This window comes from Pelophylax lessonae (assembly GCF_965119305.1).
Source record: "Pelophylax lessonae genome assembly, chromosome: 11".
Lineage (NCBI taxonomy): Eukaryota > Metazoa > Chordata > Amphibia > Anura > Ranidae > Pelophylax > Pelophylax lessonae.
In genome coordinates this window covers 154,900,651-154,923,840 of record NC_138778.1, presented here as the reverse complement: position 1 = coordinate 154,923,840, position 23,190 = coordinate 154,900,651, and the positions used below count along the sequence as shown (strand labels likewise).

The following is a 23,190-nucleotide window of genomic DNA, read 5'->3' as shown; positions in this document are numbered from 1 at the left end:
ATTCAATTTCGCCAGAATCTCCTTTTCCAAGTGTCTTGAGTGAGACTGAGCAAACGGGACTGCTTCAAAAGGTCGACACCATCAGACCCAGGGCCCGCATGCAAGCCCTCAAGGAGGACTGATTGGTCTCCATCAGCAACCTGACTGCTTTTTGCAGCTTCTGAAGCTTGTCCAGGGGGAGAAAGCCCCTCGCCAGAGCAGAGTCGAGAGTCAGCCCCAGATAAGTGACCCGTACTGAAGGCATCAGAACAGATTTCTTGAAATTGATCGTCCACCCGAATTCCTGAAGGGTCTGAATCGTGATAGAGACTTTGCCTAGCAGATCTGAGTGGGAGTCTGCCCACAACAGGAGATCATCCAGATATCCCCCAACTGAGATACCTCGCCGACGTAACAAGGCCAGTACTGGGGCCAGGACCTTGGTAAATACTCTGGGAGCCAAGGCGAGACCAAAACGGTAACATCACAAATTGAAAGTTCTCCTCTGCCACCGCAAAGCGGAGGAATCGCTGGTGTCCCCTCGAAAATGGGGACGTGGAGATACGCATCTCTGAAATCGATGGAGGCCAGAAAATCCCCCGGATTCAATGATGTTGTCACTGACTGAATGGACTCGAAACGTCTTCACCCGCACAAAGCGGTTCAGAGCCTTGATGTCCAGAATTGGGTGCACTTTGTCATCTTTTCTGGGCACTGAACAGGTTTGAATAGAAACCTTGAGAGTGTTCCTGCTGAGGAACTGGCACGATCACCCCTTGAGACAAGAGATCTAGCACAGCCTCCCGCAGAGCCTTCAAATGCTCTGGAGATAGAAGATTTGACTCACAGGGTTCCTGAAAGAAGCGCAGGGCCCCCCCCCCCCCATCCCTGAGCAGGGTGAGGGTGCCCCTTCATGCTAAAGAGGACTTGCCAGCAATACCTGACTGGCCGGCATTGGGCTTGCCCCAATGCTTTTTAGCCCCTCCAGAACAGCTTACTTTTTTCTTGCGCCCCGGAGGCAGGAAAAAAAAAAAAAAAAAAAAAAACTTGTGAGCAGAAAAGACCCCGCTTAGTACGGGGAGTCTTACCCTTGGCGGATTGAGGAAGAAGAGTACTCTTCCCGCCAGTCAAGCCCTTGATCAACTCATCCAATGAGTCGCCAAACGCTCAGCCGACCAGCTCTGTAGCCAAACCATGCGTCGCAAGGCAATGCCCATGGCCAAAACCCTGGCCAACAGGGGAGCTGCATTCATAGACGCATCACACAGGAACACCAGAGCCTGGATCACCTGGTACAACAGTTCCAGCTGTTCTGGAGGAACAGTCTCAGGGTCCAAAGACTCCCGCAAACCCCTAATCCACTCCGTCACTGTCTGTGAGACTAAAACAGGCACAAACACCGGTTTCAAAATGGAACCCACCAACACGTGAAGATGGCGGGAAAGGGATTCCACCCGCCTGTCCACCGGGTCCGTAAAGACCAGGGAATCTTCCACAGGCACAATGGTAGATTTGTTTAATCTGGAGACAGGATGGTCCACTTTAGGTGGCATAGTCCAACAGTTGGAGACCTTTACAGCAAAAGGATACCGGCGTTTAGATCGTTTTGGCACAACCAACACGTGCTTAACGCGCCGCCATTGGTCATTCACAGTATCGTGAAAAGTGTCGGGACAAGGGAAAACCTTGCCAGCTTTTTAAGACTTCTGAGAGCCAAAAGCCAACCGTGTCCCTGCCGGCGTGGGTTCATCAGCCAATTTTAAAAAGTGTCCCATACTGAAATAATCAGGGCTTCCGCTAAAGCGCTGCCCACGCTGCGGCTGTAGACCAGTCCTCTTCACCATCTAACTGCAAGGACAACGCCCCCTCAGGAAGGAGAGCATCCGGGTCAATCGCATCATCCTCTGAATCAGACTTAGACTTAGACTGAGAAGGCAGCGGCAGTTTTCGGCTATCAATCTTTTTCGTGACTAAAACAGCCTTTGTCGCCAGGCTTTCCAGAGCTGCTAAAAATCACAGCCAGAGACTGCGATCCGGACTGTCCGGGAGTAGCACAGACTGGGTCTGAGGATTAATTCACAGTTTGGGACTCCATATTGCCAGTTGGAAAAAACGGAGTACTGTCGCTTTAAGAATCGTGCATCACGGTACCCACCACTGATCGCAGCGGTCTGCAGAGATACCCTTTTAACTAAACCGTAGAGCGTGCAGGGATATGTCCGCAGGGGCCCCAGTACTGTATCGCCTCAGATAAAGAGTCCTCATTAATTCCAGCAGCATGCAGAAGAGACAGGAAATGACCGTGGCCAGCAGCAGGAAAGAGCACAGGAAGTGATCTCACCTGAGTGAAAGGTCACGCTGCTCAGTGCAGCACAAAGGCTACACAAACATGGTTGCCTATACAGTTTCAAAAGGAAGCTCCCAGGGTGCCAGGTGCCCCAGACACATAGCCCCCCCCCCCCCCGTAGTGACAGGGAAGGGGGGGTAGGACACACAGACCAGGCACCGAGCAGGCCAGGGGGATCTTTCCTTTCGGGAGGTACAAATCACATTATCCCCAGGAGAGGGCCCGCATCCCCCCCCCCCCGCCAAGGCCAGCAGGGGTAAGGGGGGCACATTTACTCACCATACCATGGACTGGGCCCCGCCCTGGGCAGACTGCCTCCCACCTGAAGTGGGGGTGCTGCCAGCCAAGGGGTGCGATGCGACTCAAGGCGTCGCGTCCCAGGCAAGACATCTGCTCGCAGGGGCGTCCCCATCTGGGAAAGCACCGTCGAGGCTAGGCCTAATGTGGGACTATAACCTCGCGCTCGTAGGCCAGGCTGGGGGGACCATAAGAATCTAGATTATCCAGTGCAAAGCCCCAGCTGGCATCGTTGCATGTAGATCACCAGAAAAATTCTTCCCCTAAAAACTTTGTACCAACGTACTGCCTAGACAACTCCTGCAGGTGGCAGCATAAGCCACACAGCTCATGAAGAGGAGGCTGCGTCTATCAATGGACGGTAGAGAAAAGGAGATATTATACTTTCCATTGCATGAGCTTCTTTGATGCAGGGGGTTAGTTCATCAACTTGCCGATGAGAACCCAGGAATTGGTAGGTACTCCAAACCTTGCAGTAAGACGTTGCAGAGATTTGAAGTATTTGACATTATCTAGCGCTTGCCAGAAAGGGAATTTCACCTTGTCTATGCTTATTATCTAACTTTTTGCCCCAATATTTTTTGTGTATTCTGCATTTCAGAAAGGGGCAGAAAAGAGTTTAAATTAAAAAAAACGTTGAACTGTATCGGATGCAAAATCGAAACCATTCTCCCCTTAGGATACCCACTGTAATAGGATATCAATGGCTGATCGATTTTCAGCTTGACCAAACTACAACTTTGGGCTACTGGGAAAAAACGGGATAATCAGTTGGGGCGGTTAGAAAACCAGTATCTTGCTCTAGAAAAGTGAATCTGCTTGCACTACTCATTACGTTTCCCCTACCCTCTTCATTGACAAGATCAATGCTCTGTAAAGCCAAACACTGTTCAGTAAACCGCCAGAGTACGTGACATAACTGGGTCCATTTTAGATTTCTTACTTATGACACTGGTGAAAGAAATCAGAAGGGTGCACGATGTCGCTTTCTGGCAGACTAATTTCTCAGTAGTAGCAACGTAAAAATAGGTACAAACCAATGAACTCAGAAGGTAAAGCTAGAGATCGACATGTCTGGAAAGAGTTGGTTTCTGCAACACAACTTCGCATAGGATTTTCTTATCAATAGAGTGATGTGCATTGCAAAAAGGTAAAGTTTTTACAATCTTCTTTCCTGGTACAGTTTTTGTTCAAACTTTAATTCAAGCAAGAGAGTTGCTTTTAATGCCCAACTGCAGGCAGAGAGAAAAAAAGTTTTCCCATGCAGTGGACTGCACAGGTCGTTTTGTCTAGGAGGTCCACTGCAAAACGGTACTCCCTCTTGGTCTAGCGGTGGACTGTTCCTGGTCAATGGAGCCTGCTCTGGGCTTGATGACGTCAGGACCAGTCTACAACTCAAGACTGCTGGAGTGTGGGGATGCGCAACTGGTCTTGTGCTGGGGAGATTAGACAAGTTTATCTCCTTTTTCTTCTTCCCTAGAGGAAAATGAGCAGTTGACCCATGCACAGCACAGTCCCACTACATGGGAACACACTTATTTTGCCCAGAGATGGGCTTTAAGGCAAGGTAAGACTGCTGTCAGAGCCTTTGGTGCAAAAAAGAAGAAGAAAAAAAAAAAAAAAAAACACACCACCACACAATAATATTAATAAATAATAAATGCATATATAATTGCAGTAGAAAAGAAATTTTTTTTTTATTTATTGCAAATAAGCCTGTAAAGCATTGCAAACAATTAGTAGATGGTGGGTACAATGCCAGGCTCCTGCAGACTTTTCCTCTAGCTCTATGTCCATGCCAAGGTACAGACCATTCAGTTAGAGAGCTGGAGAAGTGCAGTGCGCTAGTGTTTCACTACAAGCCCCTCTGCCGCAGTGGCAGACAGGACTTGTGGTTTACTAATTTACAGATGTCTGTGAATGAATAAGGCGGCTGTGTAAGCTGAGCCATGCATAATATATAACATATACATAAGATAAAAAGTTTGGTACAACTCACACTTTTCGGTCATTGAGCAGCATGCCGTTCATCGTTTCTATTGCTCGGTTGGCAGCTTCTTGAGTCTCAAAATGAACAAAGCCATAACCTCTTGATCCATTCTCATCACAAACAACCTGTAGAATAAAAACCATGGTACACTAAACTAAACTTTGGGGTGCAAACAGAGAGAGCACCACAACTGTTAAAAGTATGCAGCGGCATAACATGCAGGTACCCAACATTAGTCAAAGTACAATTGGTACTGGAAGAGGTGCATCCAAGCTACTACCTCTATGTGAAACTTGGCATGCTGCCTGAAAGGTCTCCATAAACCTCCATGTTTAATCAACAAAAGGGAAAAGGCGCTATGAAAATCCACTAAAGTGTATAACTTTGTTACGGATGTAAAACAGCCATAAAAAGCTAACTTTTTATGGCTGTTTTTCATCAGTAACAAAGTTTATACGATTTAGACGATTTTCGTGGCACCAGCCTTTTCCCTTTTGCCGATTGTACAATGGGTCTTACCTAATAAAATCGAAAAGCATAGCTAAACACAAAAACAAAAATATAGTCCATAGTAGTATACCAGTCCATAGATGTGGTTGCATTAGTATTCACTTCTCAGGCTGCAGTGCCCTGGTTACGGTCTGAGAGCTGAAAAAAAAAAAAAGCACAAACATCCATATATTCCATTCATAAACTACTAGTCCATCTAGTACATGGGTGCCCAACCACAGGGCCATGGCCTGGTACTCTGCAGCTGGGCGTTCCGCCATTATTGTGCAGCCGCAGGCAGCAGAGAGAAAAAACATCTCTCACTACCCACCCTCACTCTGGGACCCAGCAAATGTGCATGTACTAAAAGCTAAGGAGAGACTGCCAGAAGCCTCTTTAATTTATTATTCACTGTTGCCTGCCACCAAATTGCCTTTATATTTGAAAAGTGACAAGCTTCAGCTGGTGGCAGGCGACCTGGCAAGCGACAAGCCGCATCTCTGGTGGCAGGCAACCTGGCAAGCGACAAGCCGCATCTCTGGTGGCAGGCGACCTGGCAAGCCACATCTCTGGTGGCAGGCGACCTGGCAAGCCGCATCTCTGGTGGCAGGCGACCTGGCAAGCCGCATCTCTGGTGGCAGGCGACCTGGCAAGCCGCATCTCTGGTGGCAGGCGACCTGGCAAGCCGCATCTCTGGTGGCAGGCGACCTGGCAAGCGACAAGCCGCATCTCTGGTGGCAGGCGACCTGGCAAGCGACAAGCCGCATCTCTGGTGGCAGGCGACCTGGCAAGCGACAAGCCGCATCTCTGGTGGCAGGTGACCTGGCAAGCCGCATCTCTGGTGGCAGGCGACCTGGCAAGTGACAATCTGCATCTGGTGGAAGGCGATGTGGCAAGTGGCAAGCTGAATCTGGAGGCAGGCGATGTGGCAAGTGACCAGCTGCATCTGATGACAGGCGACATGGCAAGTGACAATCCGCATCAGGTGGCAGGCGACATGGCAAGTGACAATCCGCATCAGGTGGCAGGCGACGTGGCAAGTGACAAGGCACTTCTGTTGGCAGGTGACAAGTTGCATCTGAAGGCATGGGACATGACAGGCTGCATATGGTGGCAGGCGACGGTGGCAAGTGACACGCTGAGGGCTCCCACTGATTCTGCATTATGGCGAGTTAAACTATTTAATTTTATGTTACAATGCAATAATAGAAACCTTGTGCTTCAATCATCCTGACACCATATTAACCATGGTGCCGTGATGATTGCCATTGCCCCGACAAATTGCATAATTCTGTCACACAGCCGGTCCTCGGGGGCCAAAAAGGTTGAGGACCGCTAAGCCATTACCATCAACCACCATATAAAATGATGAATAAAAGGCAAGCGCGTTTGATGTCCAACCTTTGTTGCTGTCCCTATAGATGCAATGGAGAAATAAGTGCAGCCATGAAGGGACAGAAGCGTGTTATTCACAGGATCACTAAGTGAAAATGAAAGATGAAGAAGCCTAATGTAGCCACTACATCTAAGGGCAGCCATAAACAGAGCAAATTTCTTACCTGCAACCTTGATTCCCCCATAAACATCCCCCCCCTTACCTGCAACCTTGATTCCCCCATAAACAAACATTCTCCCCCCCCCCCCCCCACTGAGCCATTGTGTTCTCCGGGTGGAGGGAAGCTATCCCCACCTGGAGAAGACGGTGATTATTGCTAGCAGCTATAACAGCCGCAAGCGATAATCACATGTAAAATCCAGTAGGCAGGCGCACACTTTTTTTTTTCTAAAGCTATAGAAAAAGATACGATACATTTTAAAAAATAAACTTGTAGGAAAAATCCACAGAGAACAGAGAGTAGTTTTATGTTTACATCTACAAATAGGAACCCAGAAATGGAATCTCATTGGTTTTATATATATATATATAACCTTTTTTTTTAGCTGTAGCCACTAAAAATCATCTCCCATATAGTCCCATATAGTCCAAAAAAGCATGGTATATATCAGTGGTCTCCAAATTGCAGCCCAGGGGCCACATGTGACTCTTTTCTGGCCTTTTAATCTGGCCCCTGGGGCACTGTTCTCACTGATACAGGACACTAATCCTCCCACTGACACCAATGATGGTGCATTATTCTTCCTACTGACACCAATGATGGTGCATTATTCTTCCTACTGACACCAATGATGGTGCATTATTCTTCCTACACACACCAATGATGGGGCATTATTCTTCCTACTGATACCAATAATAGGGTGCTATTACTTTCACTGACACCAATGATGGGGCACTACTCCTCCCACTGACACCAATGATAGGGTGCTAATACTTTCATTGACACTAATGATGAGGTACTATTCATCCTACTGACACTAATGATGAGGTACTATTTTTCCTACGGACACCAATGATGGAGTACTTTTAATTCCACTTACACCACCGATGGGGCACTATTCCTCCCACTATCAATGATTGTGTACTTTTGCTCCCACTGACACCAATAATGGAATGGTATTCCCTCTACAGATAACATCCACCCCCTCCCCTAAAACCTGAAGGACAGTAAACTTGCACTTTGTTTAGAAAGTTTGGAGACCCCTGGTATAGAGGCTTACTTCTGATCAACAACCAAAAGTTGCCAGATTGGGAGATGTCATTTGTGGTTTTCAAAATAGGGAAGTCGAACCATAAACCATGCTGATTAACCACTTAAGGACCGGAAGGTTTTACCCCCTTAAATGACCAGGCCATTTTTTGTGATACGGCACTGTTACTTTAACTGAAAATTGCGTGGTAGTGTGACGCTGTATCCAAATAAAATTGGTGTCCTTTTATTCCCCACAAATAGAGATTTATTTTGGTGGTATTTAATCACCTCTGATTTTATTTTTTTTGCGCTATAAACTATTCTGAAAAAAAAAAAAAACACTTTCTGCTATAAAAAAACATTCCCAATAAAAATAAAATGTTTTCATCATTTTAGGCCAATATGTATTCCGCTACATATTTTTTTATTTTTTTACCAAAAACTGAATTTTTGTAAAATCTTACCGTAAAATTCCTTTCTCTGAGTCCTCCGACAGTCGCCGCCCCTTCATAATCTTCACCAATGGGTAATTGACCTTTGCTCCGCAGGAGTAGCTAGGCAACAAGATTTGTGAATATCAAAGCTTTTAGCATATCACACCCCTAGGGGGCGGTCCCCTCAGTCAATACCTCCCTGCTTCCAGCATTCTCAACTCAGTTTTGGTAGCATAGCAGTAGAGTACATAAACAAACCCCAAAAGAGGGGCGGCGACTGTCGAAGGACTCAGAGAAAGGAATTTTACAGTGAGATTTTACAAAAATTCAGTTTTCTCTTACGTCCTCCGACAGTCTCCGCCCCTTCATAATCTTCACCAATGGGACGTCCCAGAGCAGTGTAGACATGAGGGGTGGGAAAAAAACGCAGCCGCGCATAAAGCAACGCAGTACCCACATCAGAGAAAGGAAACCTTACCAAGGTAAGAGAACCAACCTGGCAACAGGAAAAACGTGCTCAACAGGAGGAACAACCCAGGAAGAACAAGTAACCCAGGGGTAAAAACACTCCAACAGCCAAGGGCCCAAACAAGGGACCCTAAGGCACTGCCGCACTAAGAACTTTACGGCCAAAGGAAGCATCTGCCGATGCCTGAACATCCACTTTGTAAAATTTGGAGAAGGTGTGAACGGACGACCAAGTCGCCGCCTTACACACCTGGGCCACAGAAGCCTGATGACGATAGGCCCAAGACGTACTCAGAGATCTGGTAGAGTGCGCCTTCACAGGGAAAGGAGGAACCTTCCCCCTCAAAGCATAGGCTTGCACAATTGTCTGTCTGAATAATTTGGCGATGGAAGCAGCCGACGCCGCCATGCCCTTCCGAGGTCCCTCTGGAAGGACGAATAGGGAATCCGACTTGCGAAAAGGACTTAGTCGATGACAGGTAAACCCTGATCGCCCGAACAACATCCCAAGGCATGCAAAGCCACCTCCTTCGGATGCTTAGGCTTCGCGCAAAGCGAAGGCAAGACAATGTCCTCATTCAGGTGAAACTCCGAGATCCTTTTCGGAAGAAAAGATGGGTTAGGTCGCAAGACCACCTTATCCAAGTGAATCACCAAGTAGGGAGAGCTGCAGGACAAAGCCGCCAGCTCAGACACCCTGCGAGCCGAAGTGATCGCCACCAAAAAGGCAACCTTTTTGGACAACAGAGACAACGAGATCTCCCTGATCTTTTCAAAGGGAGCCTGTTGTAACACAGACAGAACCAAGTTCAAATCCCATGGAGGCAAAGGTTCCCTCCTAGGAGGGGCCAAATGTCGCACCCCCTGAACAAAGGTGCTAACCAATGAATTAGACGCCACAGGGCGTTGAAAAAGAACGGCCAGCGCAGAAATCTGACCCATAATTGTGGCCAGCGCCAAACGCTGGTCCACTCCAGTTTGGAGGAAAGCCAACACTCTCGACACCGAGTATGAGCGAGGGGAATACCCCCTGGACTCACGCCAGGCAAAGTACGCTTTCCAAGTACGGTAGTAAATTTTTCCCGAAGAGGCTTTTCTAGCCTTGATCAAAGTGGGAATGACCTCAGGGGAAAGACCCCTATCCTTTAGGGCCTGGCTTTCAACAGCCAGGCCGTTAAAGCCAGCGACTGTAAAGCAGGATGGAATATCGGCCCTTGAGACAGAAGGTCTTCTCGAAGCGGCAGTCGCCACGGAGCGTCGACCGCCAGATTTATGAGGTCTGCGTACCAAGACCGGCGAGGCCAGTCCGGTGCCACCAGAATCACCGTGTGCGGTTCTGAGACCAATCTGCGAAGCAGCTGAATCGGTGGAAAGGCATATATCAGACGATACTGATGCCAGGGCGCCACTAACGCGTCTGAGGCGTCTGCCAGAGGATCGCGCGTCCTTGCCACGAACCTTTCCACCTTGTTGTTCAGACGAGACGCGAACAGGTCCACATCCGGAAGACCTCACTTCGCGCACAACATCTGGAAGACATCCGGGTGAAGGGACCACTCCCCCTGGTCCAGGGTCTGGCGACTTAGATAATCCGCCTGCCAGTTCTCCACCCCCGGAATGTGCACAGCCGTCATCGCCGGGACGTGTGTCTCGGCCCACGACAGAATGCCGTTTACTTCCCGAGCAGCACGGGCACTCCTGGTGCCCCCTTGATGATTGATGTAGGCCACCGCTGTGGCATTGTCCGTCTGAACCCGAACCGGACGGCCCTGAAGCCGTTCCGACCAGTGCAGAAGGCAGTTTTATCGCTCGCAATTCCAGAATGTTGATCGGAAGGGAGGATTCCTCCTCCGACCAAATTTCCTGGGCGGACAGACCGCCCAGAACACCACCCCAGCCCGACAGGCTGGCATCTGTGGTGATCACCGTCCACGACAAAGGACGAAAGGACTTGCCCCCCCGACACCGCCGGGGACTGGAGCCACCACAAGAGACCCCTTCGGGTGTGGTGGCTCAACGAAAGCTGCCGATCCAGAGATTGCGGACGCCCGTCCCACTTGGCCAGGATCTCCGCCTGAAGACCCCACGTGTGAAACTGGGCGAAGGGAATCGCCTCGAAAGCCGAGACCATTAGACCTAGACATCTCATACATGTCCGGAGGGACGAGCACCGAGTGTCCCTGAGGGACCTGACCTCGTCCTGGAGTGTCCGGAGCTTGTCTTCCGGCAGGAAGACCTTCGCTTGAGCAGAGTCCAGGATCATCCCCAGGTAGGGAAGACGAACCGACGGACAAAACGTTGATTTTGGAAAGTTTATCGTCCAAACTCCTGCAGAGTCTGCATCGTGGTGGACAGGTCGTTCACCAGGCCCTGACTGGTCGCAGACCGAAGCAAGATATCGTCCAGATATCCCAAGACAGACGCCCTGGGCTCTCAATAAAGCCAGGACCGGCGCAAGCACCTTGGTGAAAACCCGCGTAGCCGAAGCGAGACCGAAGGGTAACGCCACGAATTGGTAATGATCCTCTGCAATGGCGAATCGAAGGTACCTCTGGTGACCCTCGAAAATGGGGATGTGAAGGTACGCATCCTTCAGATCGATGGAGGCCATGAATTCCCCCGGACTCAGGGCAGCCACCACTGAGCGCAGGGATTCCATGCGGAACTTGCGAACCCGCACAAAACGGTTCAGAGCTTTCAAGTCCAGAATCGGACGTACCTTGCCCTCCTTTCTGGGCACAGTGAACAGATTGGAGTAGAACCCCCGAAATCTGTCCCGATGAGGCACCGGAACCACCACTCCCTGGGCCCGCAGGTCCCGCAGCGCCAGGTGCAGATCCTGCAAACGCCCCGGAGACAGCTGAAGATTTGAGGGAAAAAATCTGCCCGCCGGCCGAGAGAGAAACTCGATCTTGTATCCAGATCGAACGATTTCCTGAACCCACCTGTCCCGAATGCAGGCCAGCCAGGGTTGAAGAAAACCGAGCAAACGTCCCCCCACCCCAGAACCGGGTGAGGGCGCCCCTTCAGGCCGAACTGGTATGGGCAGCGGACCCGGACTGGCCGGACTTCTGCTTACCTGCCCACGGCTTCTTCTGGGAGCCTTGGCCCTTGAAGGGCTTGCCCTTGTATTGCGACTGAAAGGCACGAAAGGACCCCTGAGAGGGCCTAAACAAGGTATTCTTCTTACCGCGAACAAACTTATTCTTGTGAGTGTGGGGTAAGAAAGTGCTCTTACCCCCGGAGATTCCCTTTATCAGAGTATCCAAAGACTCGCCAAAAAGGCGAGATCCCGCGTAGGGAAGATTAGCTAGAGTCTTGCGAGAGGATTGGTCAACCGACCAACATTTCAGCCATATAAGGCGACGGTTCAACACCACTACACTGGAGAGACATGCAGCCAAAAGGGACTAAATCCAAGTCCGCATCGAACAAATACATGACACCCTGATGAATTTGATCTACCATAGCCAATGTGGTCGGCGGAGCAGAGTCAGCCACCAGGGTGCGCCTGAGCACCTGCGTCCAATCCGCAATAGCTTGGGCTGCCATAATGGAAGCAAAAATAGGCTTCAGCATAGAACCAGTAACCGTATAAGTATGACGGGCCAGAGACTCCAATCTCCTGTCCGTAGGGTCCCGGAACACCGGGGTATCCTCAGCAGGAATCGCAGTAGATTTATTCAAAACTGCCACTGCGTGATCCACCTGAGGCGGCACACACCAACGCTCATCAGTGGTGGGTGTAAAAGGATAACGCAGCTTGAACTTACTTGGCACAGTAAAGGGCTTCTTTAAATTGCGTCATTGCTCATCAACAGCGCGCTGAAATTCCGCAGGGCAGGGAAAAACCTGCGCTGATTTGCGTTTCCTTTTCGTCCCATAAGAGGACATCAAAGCAGGAGGACATGGTTCATCCTGCAGATGCAGTGTTTCCTTGCTAGAAGTAATCAACTCATCCATGAGTGCAAGCTCTTCAGGCGAGCCAGGGGGAGAAGTATCAACCCCTTCTACCTCAGCCTCCCCCTTAGACCCCACAAGGTCCAGAGATGAACGAGACCCTGAGAAGGGCACTCCAGCCATAGCAGCCCCATTGTCCTCTGAATCAGAGGAAATAGATAACCTGGGCCGTTTTGCGGATCGATCAGCCATTAGCATCTGCACCTGAGAAGCTAAGTTCGCTACAACAGCAGCCAGATCAGCCCCCTCGGGGGATGCAGAAGCCCCTTGGCCCCCCACCAGGGTGGGAGGAAACTTGCAATCCTGAGAATCCATGCCCCAGTATCAACTGAAATAAAGTACTGCCCCTTTAAGACCGCGGCGAGCGCAGCCCACCGCACACTACTGTATGTACCGACCCCCGCAGGGATAAGGAGCACTGAGCAAGGAAATACAGGATAAGGAAGGTAAAAACCTGGAGAGAGCACACAGCTGCTGCCACCGATCGCTGTTCCAGTGAAAAAGGAAGTGATGCAATGACTGACCGACCTATATAGCCTCTGGAGGCTTCACAAACATGGCCGCTCGGCTGAGGAATTAAGGCAACAAGAAAATGGCGCCGACATGCGCTTGCATGATCGACCGCCGCTAAAATGGCGGCGTTTGGCGCCAAAACACACCGCTGTATTAAACAGGGCCGGTTACCACAGTTTTATCCGAAAACAATGGCGGGCCGCATCAGCGGCCGCCGCACAGCATGTCTGAGCCCAGTCTGCCCCATACATTACACATAGCAGAGCGGGAGAGTCCCCCCCCCCCCCCCGCAGCCCACAGAAAGGCAGCTATTCCACACAGGAATCTGACAGGGAGCGCACTCACACAGACATGTGGGTCACACAGTCACAGACTGACACCCATACAGACAGGTCCCCACATAGAAATTTACTTACCAATCCGGATGGCGTGGGGAGCCTTCTCCAGCGACCAAACCACTATACTGAGGACAGGGAGTGTCGCAGCCAGGACGCAGTGGATTGCGGTGCGAAACCGCAAATGGCGTCCGGTGAGGTAGCCACCTCACAGGCAGCATCCCTGCAGCGAACAGGGATGGGTCGTTCAGTATGCCAGGGAAAACCTGAGCTGAACGCTCGATGGCAGGCTGGGGAAACCCCTGGCCCTCAGCCCTGGGATCCAGGGTGGCCAGTCCGAGACCCAGCTCCGCATGATCAACTTCATCCGAAGAAAACTAAACTAATGCTGAGAAAAAAACAGCTAAGTAAAAGAAAGAGAAAAATATTTGAAATAAAATCAATAGAAGGATAGAAGGCTGAGACTGAAAGCCCCAGCACAGGAACAGCCAGCTACTCCTAAGCTAGGCAATTGAAAACTGAGTTGAGAATGCTGGAAGCAGAATTCAAAGGTATTGACTGAGGGGACCGCCCCCTAGGGGTGCGATATGCTAAAAGCTTTGATATTAACAAATCGTGTTGCCTAGCTACTCCTGCGGAGCAAAGGTCAATTACCCATTGGTGAAGATTATGAAGGGGCGGCGACTGTCTGAGGACGGAAGAGAAAATCCCTATATATTGACTGCTTTGCGGCAAAGTCTACAAAATAGGGGAAAGATTTATGTCCTATTTATTTATTTTTACTAGTAAAGGCGGCAATCAGTGATTTTTAGCAGGACAGACATTGTGGCAGACAGATCAGACACCGAACTGACATTTCATTTTTGACACCTAGGGGGACCAGTGACATTACTACAGTAATCAGTGCTAAAAATATGCACGGTTAAGGTACTGACACTGGCAGGGAAGGAGTTAACACCAGAGGCGATCAAAGGGTTAAATGTGTGCCTAGGGGGTGCTTTCTAACAGAGGGATGGGCTCACTGGATGAACACAGAGACCTGTGTTCCTAAATAGGAGGAACACAGGATCCCTGTGTTCATCGCTGACAGAACAGAGGTCTGCTACCAATCGCTACAGGAAGTGACGTACATGTTCGTCGATACACGTAACAGAGCCGACCTGCCGCAGTACAACTATGGCGACAAGTTGGTTGGCAAGTGGTTAATAAAGATAACAGCAATGGCACAGTAGGGGTACCCACCACTAGGAACATGTAGGCTGCTATCACTGACTTCTTGTTGGAAATGCTAGCTGCTCGTCAGTGATGGTGTACAAAGTTCTCTATCAACAACCTGGCACAGGCATCCATCAAGGAAGATCAAAAGTGAAATTGGAGCTCCTGGCCAGCATACTTCCTGCAGGTTAGTAATTTTAAAGTCTTTGGATCAGCAAGGCAACTAAAATCTTCACAATGGCAGCCTTTATATTTCTTTTAGCCAAGGTTAAGAAATGTTGAAAGGCCAACTTCACTCAAGGTTGACATTTTAAAATGAGAAAAGTAGAAGTCCGACACGGTATAAATTAAAATTGACTTTACTCATAATCCATCAAGATAATCCATCAAGACGTAAAAAAATACATCATGTAAAAAAATGTACGCGTTTTAGCCCCAAACACTCTGGGCCTTAGGCATAATGTGTTTGGCGGCTAAAATGCGTACATTTTTCTACATCAGGGATGGGAACCTTTTTTCTGCCAAGGGCCATTTGGGTATTTATAAAATCATTTGGGGACCATACAAAATTATCAACTTAAAAATGCGTCTGTTATATTTGGCCAAACATTGAATTAACTCACCCCTAATGCGACGGCTGCAACTGCTTCTCTTTGGTGAGGTGTGTGATGTTAGCTGGTATTGATGATGTTGTTACTTGCAACTGGTTTTCCAAGTTTGTGTCAGTCAGTCTGGAGCGCAGTAGACTGTGTGGTGGCAAGTTTTGAAAGAACTACTGGCGGGTACAACTGGCTGGTACTGCTGGCTTGTACTGTGCTGTGGGTACTGCTGATCCTGGCTGGTACCGCTGTGGGTACTGCTGGTTCTGGCTGGCACCGCTGTGAGTACTGCTGGTTCTGGCTGGCACTGCTGCTGGGTACTGCTGGCGGGAAATGCTGGCTAGGAGAAGTGTAGCTGCACCGCACTGGAGGAAGAGGCGATGTTTCCTGTATTGGTCACAGGTGGAGTGCATTTGATATCACTCCGCCTGTGACTCACTCAGACTGTCAGTACAGAGCCGGAACTATACAGGAAGCATCGGCTCCGTTCTGTCAGATCAGCTGAGACACACAGACTCAGCTGTACGGGGGCTGGACCAGATGAATTTGCGGGCCGTAGATTCCACACCCCCGTTCTAAATGATGGATTTTTTTTTTTTTTTTTAATGTCTTGATGGATTATGAATAAAGTTAACATAATTTTACTTCATATCATGTCAGAGCCAGACTTCCACTTTTCTTATGCAGGGTTCATACACATTTTCATCAATAAAATTCCATGACTTTTCCATGACTTCACGTAAATATTCATGACCTAATGTTTCATGAAATGTCTATGTATACATGTTAAATAAGAAGAAAATCCATGTCACACCCAGCATACAGTGGATGAGATGGAAGCACCGCTGCCGCAGCTGTGAGCCGGTGTCACTTCAGGCACACGGGTGAAAAAGCCAGCGATCAGATTGGAAGCTGTCGAGCACGCAGCTGCAGACTGGTGCTTTGCACCTTTAGCGTGGCTAGACAGCGCTGCCTCTCCCATGTTCGAAATGTCAAACGTTTTACGACACACTGTACATTTAGCACGTCCCGGGTCCTGATCTTTCTCCAGCCACCTCTCATACTTTTCGTCATGAAGCCATACATTTTTAAAGCTGCATTTCCCTGGCATTGCTGTAACACTGTGAACACACTAACTTTAGCTGAAACTGTTACCCCTGTTGTAATTTGACCAATATACTGTAACTGGAGAAAGATTAATGGCCGCTCCTGCTTGGGGATAAAGCATCAGTTCAGGCATGATGGAGGTTCAGGCAGACTGGTATGGATGGCACAGACAGTCAGATGCACAATATGCAGCACTTACTCTTTTAGGCCCAAGCCACAGTCATGAGGTGCAGGCGGACTGGTATGGATGCCACAGATCTGATGCACAAATGCGGCACTTACTCTTGGAGAAAGAACAGTAAATGGGTGCTCCTGCTTGCCGGAATAAAGCAGTTCAGGCAGTCATGAAGGTGCAGTTGGACACTGATATGGATGGCACAGTTAAATGCACAAAATGCGGCGCTTACTACTCTTAGGCCGAACCTACAGTCCCACAAACAGGCAGAAAAGAGTTAACAGAAAGGCGCCACTCATTGGATTGGATGCTTAATAATTTTATTGACATATATTTTACATTCAGCGTATAGGACTGGTAGGTGTCCTTCTGGGTCTGCAGTTTTCCCTTACTGTCAGTCACTGGCCAGCAGCAGCAGCCGAGGAGATGAACCAATCAGGCAGCGGGGAGGGCTGCATGAACGTGATGACGCGGGGTGCGGTAACCGAAACGGTTACCGCCCCCTTCTACGTCATCACGTTCATGCGGCTGGCCCGCCCTCCAGTGACGCTTCCGCTGCCTGATTGGTTTGTATTCTCCCGGCTGTTGCTGCTGCTGCTGGCCAGTCACAGTCTCCAGGCAAACCGCGGCCGGCCCTCCCCGCTGCCTGATTGGTTCATCTTCTCGGCTGCTGCTACTGGCCAGTGACCGTAAGCGCATACCGCTGACCCAGAAGGACGCTTACACCGATGTAAACAGTATGTGGCAATAAAATCATTAAGGAATAAAATAATTAAACAAAAAATCATTAAGCATCCGCTCCCCGCTCCTCCACAGTAATTCCATGACTTTTCCAAAACCTAGTGGTGTTTACTAAGTTTCCATGACTTTCCCAGGCCTGGAAAGTGTCACCTAAAAATTCCATAACTTTTCCAGGATTTCCAGGACCGTACGAACCCTGCTTATGGTAATCTACGGTATGTACAGCATATGGCCTGGCAGAGACTGATTAACATCATATTTACATGGAATAATAGGGCTGTAACACCGTAGACTTTACTGTTCTTGGTATTTCAATACAGCATGGTTGCTGGTAAGGTGAATCCTATGTTGGCTTCCTAGATCTCTCAAGGACTAATGCCGCCTAAGATTTCCCAGATCCATTCATCTGAAGCAGTATTCTCATAGACATATACACTATCTCATAAAAGTGAGTACACCCCTGACAGTTTTGTAAATATTTTATTGTATCTTTTCATGTGACAACACTGAAGAAATTACACTTTCCTACAATGTAAAGTAGTGAGTGTACAGCTTGTATAACAGTGTAAATTTGCTGTCCCCTCAAAATAACTCAACACACAGCCATTAATGTCTAAACTGCTGGCAACAATAGTGAGTACACCCCTAATTGAACATGTCCAAATTGGGCCCAAAGTGTCAATATTTTGTGTGGCCACCATTTTTTTCCAGCACTGTCTTAACCCTCTTGGGCATGGAGTTCACCAGAGCTTCACAGGTTGTCACTGGAGTCCTCTTCCACTCCATGATGACATCACAGAGCTGGTGGATGTTAAAGACCTTGCGCTCCTCCACCTTCCATTTGAGGATGCCCCAAAAGATGCTCAATAGGGTTTAGGTCTGGAGACATGCTTGGCCAGTCCATCACCTTTACCCTCCGCTTCTTTAGCAAGGCAGTGGTCATCTTGGAGGTGTGATTGGGGTCGTTATGTTGGAATACTGCCCTGCGGCCCAGTCTCCGAAGGGAGGGGATCATGCCCTGCTTCAGTAAGTCACAGTACATGTTGGCATTCATGGTTCTCTCAATGAACTGTAGCTCCCCAGTGCCGGCAGCACTCATGGAGCCCCAGACCATGACACTCCCACCACCATGCTTGACTGTAGGCAAGACACACTTGTCTTTGTACTCCTCACCTGGTTGCCGCCACACACGCTTGATACCATCTGATCCAAATAAACTTATCTTGGTCTCATCAGACCACAGCACATGGTTCCAGAAATCCACATTTAGTCTGCTTGTCTTTAGTAAACTGTTTGCAGGCTTTCTTGTGCATCATCTTTAGAAGAGGCTTCCTTCTGGGACGACAGCCATGCAGACCAATTTGATGCAGTGTGCAGCGTATGGTCTGAGCACTGACAGGCTGACCTCCCCCACCCCTTCAACCTCTGCAGCAATGCTGGCAGCACTCATACATCTATTTCCCAAAAACAACCTCTTTATATGACACTGAGCATGTGCACTTGACTTCTTTGGTCGACCATGGCGAGGCCTGTTCTGAGTGGTACCTGTCCTGTTAAACCGCTGTATGGTCTTGGTCACCATGCTGCAGCTCAGTTTCAAAGTCTTGCACGTGACCATATAGGGCTGGGGCGCTTTCTTTACCATTATTTATTTTCATTTTTATTTTTACACTTTTATTCCTATTACAAGGAATGTCAACATTCCTTGTAATAGAAAGAAGGATGGCAGGTCCTCTTTATGGAGAGATCTGGTGGTCAAAACGACCCCAAATCTCTTCTTTACCTTTAACCACTTGCCGACTGCCTAACGACTATCTACGTCAGCAGTCAGTCCCTCACAGGCAAAGTGACACAGTACTACGTCGCTAGCCTGTGAGGCTCTAGGGAGCGAGCGAGTGTGAGCGGCGGACCCGATGGCCGCCGCGCACTCGCGATCATCGGTTACACCGGGAGAAAGGCAGGCAGCTAATGTAAACAAAGCCGCCTGTCATTCTCCCTTGTGTAACAGCAGAGATCATACGGTCCTGCTATGTTAAAAAAAAAAAAAAAAAAAAAAAAAAACGCACAGGTGATCAAATACCAACAAAAGAAAGCTCTGTTTGTGGGGAGAAAAAAAAAAAATAACGTTAATTTTATTTGGGTACAGCATCGCACGACCACGCAATTGTCCGTTAAAGTCACGCAGTGCCGAATCGCAAAATAGACCCTGGTCAGGAAGGGGGTAAAATCTTCCGGGGCTTAAGTGGTTAAAAGCAAAAGATCTAAAAAAAAAAAAAAAGCGTTTGTTTTTTTCTGATCTTTCGCTTTTATTTATTTATTTTTTATCTTCCAGCCTGGACTGGAAGTGACATCCTCCAATGTCATAGAGTTGATCAAAGAGTGTTAACTCTAATCACCTATGGGAAGAGATGGTGGAACAGAAGGCCACACCATCAGATTGTTACGAACCGGCGGTAACGTGTTTTTTTTTTTTTTTAATTTCCACAACCCAGCCCAACCACAACCCAGCCAGACCATGTGGAATACAGCAGAGTCCCCAACAACTGCAGGAAAACCTTGCTGTTATATTAACCAGTCCCGACCGCCCCATAGCAGATATACTGTTACAGGACGACCATGCTGCGCAGAATCACGTTTATATATGCAACCATGCACTTCTGGGTTTTGTGCACAAGTGTGCAGCAGCTCGCTCTTGGTGTGATCTTACATCGCAAACCTGGCATCTGCCAGCACCGGCTAATCATTCTGTACTGTACACTGACAGAAAGGCAGTCTGCCTATGTAAATAAAGCAGATTGTCATTCTGTCAGTACAGAAGGCATGGATCCTGTGTTTCTGTAAAGCAGGACACCAATCCATGCCTTCCACTAGTAGAAGCACCTCCCCCTCTACAATGAAACATTAGCTAGGCACACAGTTAACCCTTTGATCGCCCCAGATGTTAACCCATTCCCTGCCAGTGTCATTAGTACAGTGACAGTGCATATTTCTAGCTCTGATCACTGTAATAATGTCACTAATTCCCCAAAGTGTCAGTTAGGTGTCCGATTTGTCTGCTGCCCCGCTAAAAGTTGCTGATTGCCACCATTACTAGTAAAAAAATAAAAATAAACATATACCATAGTTTGTAGATAAAACCTTTGCGCAAAACAATCAATATATGCTTACTGGGAATTTTTTTCTTTACCAAAAAAAATGTAGCATAATACCCATTTGCCTAAATTGATCAAGAAATAAGATTATTTTTTTTTTGGTTGTATGTGTTTTAGAGCAGAAAGTAAAAAAAAAAAAAAAAATTTTTTTTTTCCTCAAACTTGACTAATTCTTTGTTTATAGCAAAAAATATAAACCGGCAGGGGTGATCAAATACCACCAAAAGAAAGCGCTATTTGGAGAAAAGAAAAAAAAGGCAAATTGTTTTTGGGTACAGTGTCACACTATTGCGCAATTGCTAAAGTAATGCAGTGCCATATCGCAAAAAATGGCCTGGTCAGGAGGGGGGGGGGGGTGTAAATCTTCCGGAGGTGAAGTGGTTAACAAGCTATAAAGAGTTTCAACTTGCAGGAGAGTTACAAATAAAGTTATGAAAATTGCAGCACTATAGAAAATACACACAAAAATATGAAACCAAATAAGGCACTTACTTTACAAGACAAAATGTTTCCAAATGCTGAAAATGTATCGTACAAGGCTTTGTTATCAATCGAGTCGTCAAGGTTTTTGATGAAGATATTTCCTACTCCAGATTTCCGAAGGCCAGGATCTCTCTGAGACCACATAATACGGATTGGTCTACCTTTAATCACTTCAAAGTTCATAGTATCTAAAGCCCGTTCAGCTGCGGAGAGTTATCAGAAGCAAGGAAAATCAATCAATGGAAAATTCCAAGTTTGGCTCATTTAAATCATTTCTGTATCGGCGTCAGGGATTTTCATAATGGTACACTATCTGCTACATTGATTAATGTTCTTACCCACTTAATACATGGATCACATGGATGTGCTTAGTTTGCTGCATAAACATATTATCTATTTTTCATGGTATCATGTATGAGACAATCAATTCCCTTTGCTATCTCCGCTGATCCCCGCTGAGCAGGCGGATGACCGGTTGTCCGCTTCGCCAGACGGATGGAAAATAGTACCACCATCCATCTGGATTTTGCGGGCAGGATCAGATGACTCCTCAAAAAACAGAGGTCAGTAGCCATGTAGGGCAATGCACAGAGGTCAGTAGCCATGTAGGGCAGTGCACAGAGGTCAGTAGCCATGTAGGGCAGTGCACAGAGGTCAGTAGCCATGTAGGGCAGTGCACAGAGGTCAGTAGCCATGTAGGGCAGTGCACAGAGGTCAGTAGCACGTAGGGCAGTGCACACAGGTCAGTAGCCATGTAGGGCAGTGCACAGAGGTCAGTAGCCATGTAGGGCAGTGCACAGAGGTCAGTAGCCATGTAGGGCAGTGCACAGAGGTCAGTAGCACGTAGGGTAGTGCACAGAGGTCAGTAGCACGTAGGGCAGTGCACAGAGGTCAGTAGCACGTAGGGCAGTGCACAGAGGTCAGTAGCACGTAGGGCAGTGCACAGAGGTCAGTAGCACGTAGGGCAGTGCACAGAGGTCAGTAGCACGTAGGGCAGTGCACAGAGGTCAGTAGCACGTAGGGCAGTGCACAGACCTCGACTGCCATCTAGACTTGCTTAGAGCTTCACCTTCTGACTGCAAATGGTAAAGAAGATTTCGTTTCACAAAAGATTTGAGTTTTTTTTAAGGTGATATACAGTGAACTTTTTCGTAAAAACATGAGTATACAATACTGCAAATAAAAAAAATGGGGCATGATTATGTATAATAAATTTGCTAATCGTGCATGAGCATATGCCATACAATATACAGTGGGTACGGAAAGTATTCAGACCCCCTTAAATTTTTCACTCTTTGTTATATTGCAGCCATTTGCAAAAATCATTTAAGTTCATTCTTCTTCCTCATGCATGTACACATAGCACCCCATACTGACAGAAAAACACAGAATTGTTGACATTGTTGCAGATTTATTAAAAAAGAAAAACTGAAATATCACATGGTCCTAAGTATTCAGACCCTTTGCTGTGACACTCATATATTTAACTCAGGTGCTTTCCATTTCTTCTGATCATCCTTGAGATGGTTCTACACCTTCATTTGAGTCCAGCTGTGTTTGATTATACTGATTGGACTTGATTAGGAAAGCCACACACCTGTCTATATAAGACCTTCCAGATCACAATGCATGTCAGAGCAAATGAGAATCATGAGGTCAAAGGAACTGCCTGAAGAGCTCAGAGACAGAATTGTGGACAGGCACAGATCTGGCCAAGGTTACAAAAAGATTTCTGCTGCACTTAAGGTTTCTAAGAGCACAGTGGCCTCCATAATCCTCAAATGGAATACGTTTGGGACGACCAGAACCCTTCCTAGAGCTGGCCGTCCGGCCAAACTGAGCTATCGGGGGAGAAGAGCCTTGGTGAGAGAGGTAAAGAAGAACCCAAAGATCACTGTGGCTGAGCTCCAGAGATGCAGTCAGGAGATGGGAGAAAGTTGTAGAAAGTCAACCATCACTGCAGCCCTCCACCAGTCGGGGCTTTATGGCAGAGTGGCCCGACGAAAGCCTCTCCTCAGTGTAAGACACATGAAAGCCCGCATGGAGTTTGCTAAAAAACACCTGAAGGACTCCAAGATGGTGAGAAATAAGATTCTCTGGTCTGATGAGACCAAAATAGAACTTTTTGGCCTTAATTCTAAGCGGTATGTGTGGAGAAAACCAGGCACTGCTCATCACCTGTCCAATACAGTCCCAACAGTGAAGCATGGTGGTGGCAGCATCATGCTGTGGGGGTGTTTTTCAGCTGCAGGAACAGGACGACTGGTTGCAATCGAGGGAAAGATGAATGCGGCCAAGTACAGGGATATCCTGGACAA

The 23,190-nt window shown here is 47.9% G+C and overlaps 1 protein-coding gene across 1 annotated transcript in view; it reads right to left on the bottom strand.

Annotated features, from left to right (window-relative positions):
• Positions 1 to 23,190, bottom strand: part of PABPC1L (poly(A) binding protein cytoplasmic 1 like) — a gene marked incomplete at its 5' end in the record, with an annotated part of 266,227 nt that overhangs the window by 204,242 nt on the left and 38,795 nt on the right. Inside the window, 2 exons of the mRNA XM_082271768.1 lie at positions 4,623 to 4,738; positions 20,882 to 21,075. Of these exons, the coding sequence (XP_082127894.1) occupies positions 4,623 to 4,738; positions 20,882 to 21,075 (310 nt within the window). The remainder of the gene's footprint in view (positions 1 to 4,622; positions 4,739 to 20,881; positions 21,076 to 23,190) is intronic.